The sequence below is a fragment of the Episyrphus balteatus genome, chromosome 1 (genome assembly GCF_945859705.1).
Source record: "Episyrphus balteatus chromosome 1, idEpiBalt1.1, whole genome shotgun sequence".
Lineage (NCBI taxonomy): Eukaryota > Metazoa > Arthropoda > Insecta > Diptera > Syrphidae > Episyrphus > Episyrphus balteatus.
This window is the reverse complement of record NC_079134.1, coordinates 126,986,468-126,997,869: the sequence shown is the minus strand read 5'-3', so window position 1 is coordinate 126,997,869 and position 11,402 is coordinate 126,986,468. Positions and strand designations below refer to the sequence as shown.

General features: G+C 31.9%; 1 protein-coding gene across 1 annotated transcript; it reads right to left on the bottom strand.

Moving 5' to 3' along the window:
• Positions 1-2,424: 2,424 nt before the first annotated feature.
• LOC129906332 (transcription factor grauzone-like) lies at positions 2,425-11,114 on the bottom strand. Its single transcript, XM_055982059.1, has 6 exons — positions 10,892-11,114; positions 10,561-10,825; positions 3,993-4,371; positions 3,723-3,929; positions 3,292-3,667; positions 2,425-3,229 (listed from the first exon to the last, which is right to left on the bottom strand). The coding sequence occupies exons 1-6, from the start codon at positions 11,012-11,014 to the stop codon at positions 3,074-3,076; spliced, it is 1,506 nt and encodes a 501-aa protein (XP_055838034.1). The 5' UTR covers positions 11,015-11,114; the 3' UTR covers positions 2,425-3,073.
• Positions 11,115-11,402: the final 288 nt, after the last annotated feature.

Here is an 11,402-nt window from a genome sequence, read left to right as displayed (position 1 = left end):
GGAAATTAATGGGTGCGTTCACGTACCGATCCAAGGGTATCCGGATACCTTTGTGTTGTTGTAATCCCATATAAAATCTCAGCCATTGACTTAATATATATGGACTGCTAGAAGCATATTCAGGTTGGTTCCACTTCCTTCTTCGCGATACTAGCGCCCTAAAAAAAAGCGGAGAATAAGTGCAACATTTTTGACGAAGTCCGAAAGGAACAAATATAGAAAAACAGAGAAAGCACTACCTTTTAACGACAGATGTCATTCACTAAAAGTTTCCTCTTTTCGCCGTCTAAGGTTATACCGCTAGTAGAGCTAGAAAGATGTGGAATCATTTTTTTTCAATTTTTGTATGGAAAAGTCAAATGACTAGCAGTCCATATATAGTAGGTCAATGATCTCAGCTGATCGTAAAAATGTGTTGACAACCAAAAAAATCCAAAGGTATCCTAAAAATTTTTGGATTCTCGTGTATTTTATGGGAGAGTTGAAGAACAGCTGATTCGTGTTCACAAACGTATAGGATACTTAGGTATCTTGGATAGGGTATCTGTGCGTACGTGAACGCACCCAATTTTTGTGTTATCCAGCGTCTAGATGAGCAATTCATAATAGCATTTCGATGAGCAATTTCAAGTAGCATGCAATAATAGGTCTGTTTGGGTACTGCCTAAAACAGAAATATTTCAATTTTTGTCAAAAATAATGTACAAAACTACACACTTCCAGAGTAGCCAAACAGGAATTGAGTTAAAAATGTTGAAAAAAGTAGAAATATTTCTGTTTTAGGCAGTACCCAATCAGACCAAATAACTATAGGTCTTTTTTGTGCATTTTTTTGGATTTGGTGGCGAGATAAAACAAATTTGTTGATGTTAACATTCCAAAACATCTCCAAAGTCAACAGCGGACATGTTGACAAAAAAATACCATCAGGTATTATAGAAAAGTAAAAATGTGCCCTTAATTATGAAAGTGGACTAAGTCACTCTTAAAAATGGCATCAAATCTAGCCTAAAAATAATTATTATTTAAGGGGTAAAGTTTATTTGAAAGTTAAATTGCAGTAAATAAACTTCTTTATTGCTCCTCTAGTGATTTCATAAAAGAAATATAATTAAATCGTTATAAGAAAATTATTATGTAAGTTTTTCTTCAAACAATGCAAAAAGTGACTTAGTCCACTTTCATAATCATGGGCACAAATAATAAAAGTACAAATGAAAAAATTCAAGAAAAAATATCAAAAAAAAAAGTTTAAAAGCAAAAACAAAACAAATAAATTTATTTCAAGATTTCGTTAACGAAATTTTGTATGTCCCACCATTTTGGAAGAAAATATGTCATAAAATCTCGGATTTTTGTTTGTGAAAACAAAATTGAATTTCTGGAATTCTAATGGAAATAAAAATAGAAGATCTACTTGATAAAGCAATTCAATGGAATGATTACTTTTTGGAATAACCGTAAAGCCTTATTCCCTACTTTTATAAAGCAACAATTGCATCTGTAAAGCTTTATAGAACCAAAATTATTTGTCGGGTTGTACGCTGCTGATGCGAAGCGAAAAATGTTCAAGTCTCCAAAGTCGACAAAGAAAATGATAACGAAAAAATGTCATCGAGTACCTATTCTGTCAAAGTCAAAATAAAAAAATTTAAAATTAATTTAAAATCAAGAAAGATCAACAGAAAATAATTTTTAAAGCAAGAAATAAATGAATTAAAAGTGAAAAAACCGTCAACGCACTGCTCTTGGAGTCCAGAAAAATGCACAGGACAGTAAAAAATAAGTGACAAATGAGTGAAAACTCTCCAATTTTTCGCTAGAGCTGCATACTGAAAAACGAAAAACAAAACGAAATTTTTTGTTCAAGATTTCGTTATCGAATTTTTGTATTGAAAATTTCGTTTCGCTTCAGCTGCGTACTAGGCTTAATACGATATACGGGCGTTTTATGAAATCGACTTACCTTTTTAAGGCCTTTTTAAACCAACGCGTTTCATGATAACGTCGCTTTCAGGTGACATACATTTTAGTTATTCATGGCCTTAAAGGCTGTTCGATTTTTTTTTTCATACAAAAACACTGTCGTACGTTCCGGTTTTGGAACTTTTTTCATACGAATTCAATTCACTTTGTTTCTACATATTCGTGAAATTGGTGCATTTTACAAAGAATCTGCAAGTTTTTCTATCATTTCACGTGAAAATGAAGTGATTTCAATTCACTTTCGATCGAATTGTGGAACATGGGCGGTGAGAGTCAGATTTGTTAATCTGACAGCTAAAAGAGGGGGTGAAGAGGGGAAAAAGTGGAAAAATCTCATATTTCATGATCTATTTGTAACTTGAGATTCAAAAAAATGGATTCGAAATTCAAAAATCTGAATCTCTATTTTTATCAAGATTCACACATACAAGCACACGCACTTTCATACACACACTCCTCTGTTTGACATTTGTCTGAACATTTGTTGTTGTTTTATTTTAAAATGTTTGTTTTTCGAATTGGTTTGGGAGATCCTTTATAATTGGCAGATCCTTCGACCTTCTTCCGATCTGGGTCGTTATCTTCAATATGCGCCGAGTCCTCCTAAAATCCAGGAAAAGATATAAGCCGGGGTCAGAGAAATTAATGCAAAATAGCCTGCATAAAATATAAATCTACAAAGAAAAAGTTATGACTATGAATTTCTGTTAAGGTTGCATTTTGGCATGAGTTTTTGAGGGAAATTCAAAATTACATTTTATGACCAAAATTTTTTTTCGGAGCAATTTACTATCGATTTCCACAATTCGAATTTTTTTGTATAAATGCATAATTTTTGAAATAGTCAGGCATATATAAATTTCATTTCAATCATTTTCTACGAATCCCGAACAATCACAAAATCCGTTCGTAATTAAAATTTGTTTGGAATGTTTCAAAAAAATTGATTTTGTGATGTTTTTTTTTAGAAATCGTAAAAAATTTAAGAAACGAATGAAATTCGTGACAAGGCCGAGTAAAATGACCTATATTGCAACTGAAAATTCGAGTTCTGTGAGGTGCAATTTACAAAAAACAGTCTTTCTTATCACATTTTCTTCTTATTATTCTTATCTTTCTCCATTTTCCATTCATTAAAATGCATCTTTTTCTTATGAGCAAACATATTGGCACCAGAATTAAATGTTTTTGTACAAAACGTACATTTATAGAGGACTTCACCAGTATGCAGTGTCATGTGTTCCTGCAATTGTTTTAAATTGTAAATGATCATTCTTACATGACATTCAAACTCTTTCTACTTACTTTAAGTGAAACCGCTCTCTTAAAAGCTTTCGGACAAGAGGTACACTTAAACGTTCTTTCACTCAAATGCACGTATCTCTTATGTTTGAGAATTGAATTTCGAGAAGGTCCAGTCTTACCACATATATCACATTCATGAACAGTTCCCTCGTCTTCATGCAATCGACGATGTGCACGCATTGTGTGTTCGTTCTTCATCCAAGTTTTACATATTTGACACTGTATCTTCGGCAATGACTGTCCCATATGTTCAAGTTGATGTTTCTCAAAGAATACTCGACTCTTGAAGACTTTCGAACAAATTTCACATACGTGTGCATAGGATTTCAAATGAACTACTCGAACATGGACTCGCAGAAGAGATTCGGTTGCATATCTGTAAATATTAAATGCAAGGTTTTTTTAAGATTCCTTCTAATCCATCAACTTACGGTTTTCCACAATCCTGACAGACAAACTTTTTTTCATCGGCACTAAGATGAGATAATCTATGTTGATTATAACGGTATTTTTTAACAAACGCCTTCTCGCAATCTTCACATTGAAAAATGGTGGAATGGGGCTCCAAGTGAGTTAACATATGAGCTTCTAATTGTTTTTTATCAGAGAAAACTGTATCTAAAGAACATTTGGAACACCTAAAGCAATAGAAAAAAATGTTTTAAAACGTAGTTTATTTGATTATCTTTTATCCAACTTACTTAAACATATCTGGATTCTTGTGTCTAAGGACATGTTCTGCTATCTTTATTATTTTAAAATACTTAACTTCGCAGCATGTTATGTAACCGCGAATCTTGTGTTGGCTTTCATAGTGGCCAAATAGTTGCGTGCAGCAGTCGAAATTTTCCTTACACAGTTCGCAAGAAAGTTCGAAAAAGGAGTTTATTAGATTTTCATGTGTGTCTTCATGATCTGTGGGTTTTTTCCGAACTTTTTTTATATTACGTTTCACTGAAGATTTATTACAAACTGGTGATGTTTCTTTTTTGTCCAAAGAAACACTTTCGTCTTCATTTATGTATACCGTTATTTCTTCAACGTCATCGCTGTTTTCGACTCGTTCTACTTCAGATAAATCTGAGGGATAAATAAATAATCAACCGTTTATAGAAACAAGCTGGATGATAACCGCTCTAACAAAGTGAAAGCAAGTCTTAAAGTGAAAACAAACAAAAAAAAAACAGTTGAAGCTGATGTGCTAAAGAATGAGTCTTGTAACTAGGTAAAATCACAACTATCTGAGACATAGATTGGTATGGACCACAAGGCAAAGTTATGTTCACCAATTAGGGAACTGGTATTTGCAAACGTAAAGATATATGTATATTTACAAAAAAAAATAAAGATTCGATGACCAAGTTCATAAGAGAAAACTTTGTGATTTTAAAATATTGCATGATCCATGAAAACAATTTCCATAAAGACTCATAATCAGGGAACGGATTTTCCTAACTTTGCCTTTTTTTTTTTGCTTTATCGTAAGAAAGAATAGACTTTATACAAACACGATTTATGTCCCCCTGATTCCAAATACAGTAAAACCCGGATAAGTGCCTCTCGCTTAAGTGCCTAACCCGCATAAGTGCCTTTGTTTTTTAAGAACCAAAATTTTAAGGATTTTTTCATATAAAATTATTCTTTTAAGTACCTTTCGCTTAACTGCCTTCCCCGCTTAATTGCCTGGCTTTTCAAATACTTAGAATTGAATTTACTTGCAAAAAATTCTTTTAAGTACACATTTGAAACAAGTTTGAACTGCAAGAAAAACTTCGTTTTCTAAACCGCTTTAAAATTCAAAAATTCTACTAAAGGTAGAAATTAACTAGTTAGCTATTTTAAACTTTCAAAGTAATTTTGTTTTGTGAAGATTATGTTTTTAGTAATCAAACATGTTTTTTTTTATTATTAAATAATTATAGAGATAAGTGCCTATGAGCACTTAAGCGGGTTCTTTTAAGTACCTTACCCGCTTTAGTGCCTATCTAAATGGGGCATTTAAGGTGAGGTACTTATCCGGGTTTTACTGTATATATGTTTTTAATTTTGCCCTTTTTAACCGTTAGAGCCTTTTTTGCATTTTTTTACTCATCAGTGCCTTTTTTGTCTATTTTAGACAATTTTGTTTGTTTTGTATGCCTATTTTAACTCTCTGTCGGCACACAGGTGCAAATTTTGGAGCGACAAAAATAAAAAAAAATAACAATTTAAAAAAAAGTGGGTGGAAAAAAGTCTCTTTATAATGGTGAAAATATATTTTTTTGGAACTGTGAATATAATATTCGAATTCCTCGAAAAATTCTTCATAAATGGCATATATAAATACATATTCTCTATAAAATATGAAACATAAAAAAGTTGCAGCGACATGAAAAAGTAGAAGCCAAATTCGCACCCGTGTGCCTACTACGTTGCAAAAAAGAGGTGTGCCTACAGACAGTTAAGTATTTATTGCTTTTTTCAAATCGAAATAAATCTTGAATCTAACTTTTAGTGGAAAATTGGCAATATTAGGGAACCCGGCCGAACAGCTTAGATTTTGATGATCTTTTTTTTCAAACGTCGGTAATTAAAAATACTTTAAAGTCTATAGATTAAAAATTGCCGGTGTTGCCGTTTTGATTTTTTAAATTTAATTGAAGATTTTTGTGAACAAAAACAAATTTTTTTCAAAATTTTTTCTTAAATTTCATAAATTAATTGATGCCAAAAGATTGTCTAGGAAATTCAAGGAAAAAAATATATGGGAGTGAGGGACAATCTTCCATAGTTCAAGCGATAGATGCAATTTTCTTATTAATTGACTTCAAACACAAAAAAAAATATTTGAACACAACGGCAACACCTACAATATTCAAATAAACATTTTTTAAAAGCTACAAGCTTAGTCATATATGTAAAATTAAAATTAAGTTAATTGAATGAACGGCTTTTGAAAGAATGGTAATTGAACTCAGATTTTGAAAAAAAAAAAAAATTATTGAAAAAATTTTAACATGTCGTTTTTTAAACTTGGTCGTAATATAAAATGCATTTATTTTCAAATTCTTTTGGCCGCATTTATTATGATTTCAAATTATAAAAGGAAATGTCAATAAGTATTACGGTTTATGAAAAAAATTAAAAAGTATTTCATTTTCGAAGAACTTTTTTTAATAAAAGTTTTTAAAAAAAATGTAACTTATTTTTTTTTTAAAGTTCAACATCTAAACATAAAATTATTTTTTTTCATTTAATAACCCTTACTGTTGAAAGTTAAATAGCAAAAATTTAAAGTTCCTATTTACCACAGTCTTTGAGAAAATTAATTATTTCAATGCAAACATTCAGTTTTAATAAAAAAAAAACCATTGAAATTGAAGTAATTTTTCATTTTTTTTTTTTAAATTGTGATATATTTTACCTTTTTTGCTTCGAAATTCAACTGATAATATTTATGGCCAAAAATTTTTTTTAAATAAATTCATATTTTATTAGAAAAAGTTTGGAAAAAAGTCATTTTAAATTTTTCTAATAACATTTTTTTTTAATTCTGAGTTTGAGGACCATTTTTTCAAAAAGTCTTGATTAAATTTAGTGGATTTAAATTTAAGAGATATGAATGAGCTTCTGGCTTTTTAAAAATGTGTTTTAAAATATTGTAGGTGTTGCCGTTGTTTTCAAAATATTTTTTTTGTGTTTGAGGTCAGAATGTTAGAAAATTGCATTTATCGCTTAAACGATGGAAGATTGTCCCTTACTGCCTTTTATATATTTTCCTTAAATTAACTAGAGAATCTTTTGCTATCATTTGTTTTATGAAATTTAAGCAAAAAAAATGGTTTAGTTAAAAAAAAATAATTTTAATTTTAAAAAACAATACGGCAACTCCGGCAATTTTTAATCTATAGACTTTAAAGTATTTTTAATTACCTCCGTTTGAAAAAAAAAATCGTCAAAATCAGAGCTGTTCGGCCGGGTTCTCTAATAATTTGCTTTAGTTACTCTACTATTTGTATAAAACAAAATAGCTTGAAATTTCGTTCAATTCTGTTGAGATTATTTTTCTTAAAAATACATATGGCCGTAATATAATATTAAGAAAACAAATTTGTTGTACTGAATAAAATCAAACATTAGAAGAAATTTAAAAACAAGCGACAGGATTACTTGGGAGCTCTAATCAAAAACTATACTATATCTTCTTGCTTTTGTCTCATTAAATGGTTGATCAGTTAGCTGGTAAGGTTATAAAACTGAAGAGAGGGCTAAAATATCACTGGGCATAACACTAGACACTAAACTCTTCTGGAGTAAAAAATAGTCGGAAGATCATCAAAGACTTGATGATATGCCGTGTATGAAGGTATACATCAAATCTCCTTATTTTGATATACATAACCATGATGGTGAAATGATAATAGAACGGAACTGGTTACGAATAAAAAGGCATTAAACAAAGTTCAAAGATTAGCCTGTGCATATGCATTATGGGTTCAATGAGAACCTGTCCTACATTTAGGAAGTACTGCTAAAGGAGTATGAGATTCGCCAAAGGGGGAACTGGTGCGGGCAAAAGTGTAGGTTTCAGAGATTGGGAGATCAAGAAATACAATTTCGAGAAAAACATTTAAATTAAGTATAGTAGCAAGGCAGAGTGGGTAATGGAATACACGAACTATACTCATGATGCAAACTCCATGAAGTGGGACAAGGATGCATCGAGAACGGCAAATGGAACTGTGCTAGGAATATTTGGGCCTAGAACCAAACTTTATATAATGGGACAGATTCCTAGCATATTTCAAGCGGAAAGAATATACAAAAACCTAGACATTGCCATAATATCAGATAGCTAAGCCGCACTTAAAGCAATAAACTTCTATACCATCAAATCCAAACTCGTATGGGAATGTGTGAGGAATCTAAATGAATGAACTAAACTACAAGGTAAATAACAAAATACAAGACAATACAAAAAATTGGAATAAAACTCCCAAGCTAAACAGTAGAAATTGTTACTTGTGAATTACAACCAATATCATGCTATCTCACATACCACTGCAAACGTAGAAAACACCTCAATAACCTTGGCCTGACCGACAGTGCTACCTACGAAGTGGAGGTATAACCAAAATGTGAGTATGCAGTTTTATAGCCTCATGCGTTCTTATAATGAATTAAAGAGTCCGGACAGCTTTCAATCCAGGCTTTATATGGTTTTCGGGGAGTTAAACCACGTGAATACTCCAAATAATCAAATACCTCAAAGGTATAAACTTGGAGATTTTGCTGTCAAGGGAAACTTGCAACAAAATAGGAGGCACAATAGACCTTATAAGTCGCAGTGTAATTTCCCCGTAGATACATTCTTTAGAAAAAACCTAGGAATAATCCCTCATAGACTATAAGTTGGGGAAATATCTCCGCAACCTTTTTTTTGATAAACATTGCTTCCCTAGCTGCGAGAACTAATGTTATTAAATACTTAGCATGTAAACAAAGTAATGTGCATATTAACACCCTTTCAAATATTACAAAAATGTTAGTTTTCAGTAAAATCGACTACGGCCTATACATATACGGTCAATGCCCGAAATGAATACTTAATATTATCAAACCTGTGTACCACCAAGCAGCTAAAAGCGTTTTTTCAACTACACCGATCAAGAATATATTAGTTGAAGCAGGACTACCAAGTATCGAGGAGCGAAAAGAAACAATCACATTAAAGTTATATGCCAAGCTTATGTTCTCCAGAAACTCAATTATAGACAATGACATCAAAAGAACAATAGACCACAAACTTATTAAGCGAATTCCATCCGCAATAGCTACCGTACTCGAAAAAGCATTACAATTCAATCTCCCACTTAAACGAGTTCATAGTACTACTCCACGTTTCCCTCCATGGTTTATCAACCCTGAGTCATTATACTGACCCTAGCAACATATTGCAAACAAAATACCAACTACACAATATATCGCCAACTGTTTTCCAGTATCTCATCAGACTTAAAATCGGAAGGGTGGAAGTTCATATTCACAGATGGATCAAAAACTTCCCAAAATACTTCGTTTAGAAAACGGAACTATTGCTTCAATTGGTAACCTTTTTGATATCGCATCAATATTAACTGCAGAAGCCTTTGCAATTCTCCAAGCCATACGAATTGTTATGAACCAGCGGGGCAAACATGTAATATGTTCCGATAGTATATCGGTACTAAAGGCTATTCAAAATCTGAACAACAACACTGAGCTTATATGTGAAATTCGATATCAACTCATAAAATCACCATGTGGACTCCTGGTCACGTCGGAATACTTGGCAACGAAAGAGCAGACATTGCAGCAAACTTTGCCAATAATGCTCCCGTACAGTAATTCGATGTCTATACTAAACAAGATCTAATAAAAAATATTCATCAAATCACAACAACAAAAATGAAACATGATTGGAGCCTCTACCATCACCATTATAAAAAAAGTGAACCCTGAAAGAATAAAACCTATCTACCCCACAGCTATACCTAAATCTAAGATTTCTAACTTCGTTCGTCTTAGACTGGGACATACTGTTGCCTCTCATCAACACCTTCTCACAAAAAGCAACCCTCCAATTTCTGACTCCTGCAATACAACACTGGATTTAATACACATCTTAGAAAACTGCTCTTTAACAACCCCGATCATACAAAAGTTATTTAAAAATAAAAACTATTCTGAGGTATCAAAAGACCCTATTATGTACAAATATTGAGCTTATCGCTGAATTGTTAGCTTCTACTAATATGTTGATTTAATTAATGCATAACCATAGAACCTATAGTCTCCGCAGCTAGGTTCGTCAAACTCCAGTTTCCGGCCACCTTTCAGAAATCGTGATAACTAGGCATTTCGAAGGGGTTTATTCCAAATTTTCGCTCGTATGCTGTGCCAAGAAATAAAAGAACAGCATAAAAGCAAAATTTTGGAATAAACCCTATGAAATCCCTAGTTATAACGATTTTCCGAAAGGGGGCCGGAAACTGGAGACGGCCGAAAATAGGCAACTCTACCCTATATTTAGTAAGGAACATGAAGAAACATTCTGAACCATGTGCTTGGAAACTGTGGAGCACTCAGAACAATGTTATGAAAAAAGCTAAGACACTACCAATCTCCTGAAAGAGAAAAGAACGACCCACGTAATCATACTCAAGAAAAGACATTAGAAAAGAATTTCCGGGAAACATTTGTTATTTAAAATGTTTCTGGAACCGTTTTTGTTTCATTCTAGTTTCTTACCATCGTTTTTGTATGGAATAACTTCATCTACTTTATCTGTCTTATTTTGAATATTATCACCACCATTATCATCATCATCACCAACATTATCTTCGCATGCATTTGGTAAAACTACTTCATAAACATCACTTTTTGTGTCCACATAAATAATTGAGTTTGTACTCTCTTGGATTTTTTGTATTCGCAAGCAAAACTCATGGAAATCGTGAATCTGATTCCAGCATTTGGAACATATTTTATTAGATATTTCATCGTCTTGAGTGACCTGAGAAAAATAGTCTGTTTTTAAAAATAGATCTTATAATTGAGAATATTAAAGTAATTGAAGAACCTCTATAATGGAATAAAAGTCGAGTATATGAATTATTTTAAAGGGTCCTTCTGGATCGAGAAATATATCGAGACATTCGGTTTCATGTTCGAAACACAAGCGACATATTTCACTTGCAGCCATCGATAAATAATAAAATTAAATAAATACTTTTATTTAATTAAAATTTTGTTAAAATATGAAAAGTTGTAAAATGTTGGTGTTTTTTTTTTTTTTTGTATACAAACACTTGGCATTTGTCAATTTTTGACATTTTAAAACTCTCAAATGTTAACCCAGATTTTTTTAGCCGTGTCTCACAAAGCGTCAATCTCTAGGCTCTCAAACGACCTGTTTGGTAGCTTTATATAGCAAATTGAAATATTAAAAATTTGTAAAAAGAATTAATCAAAATAATTAATTTTCAAAACAACGATGACAAAACGATGATTACTGCGTTTTTTGAACATATAAAATGCCTTGAGCAACGATTTTTTTTACAATTGGTGAGAAAAAAAAACCCTCTCGGTAG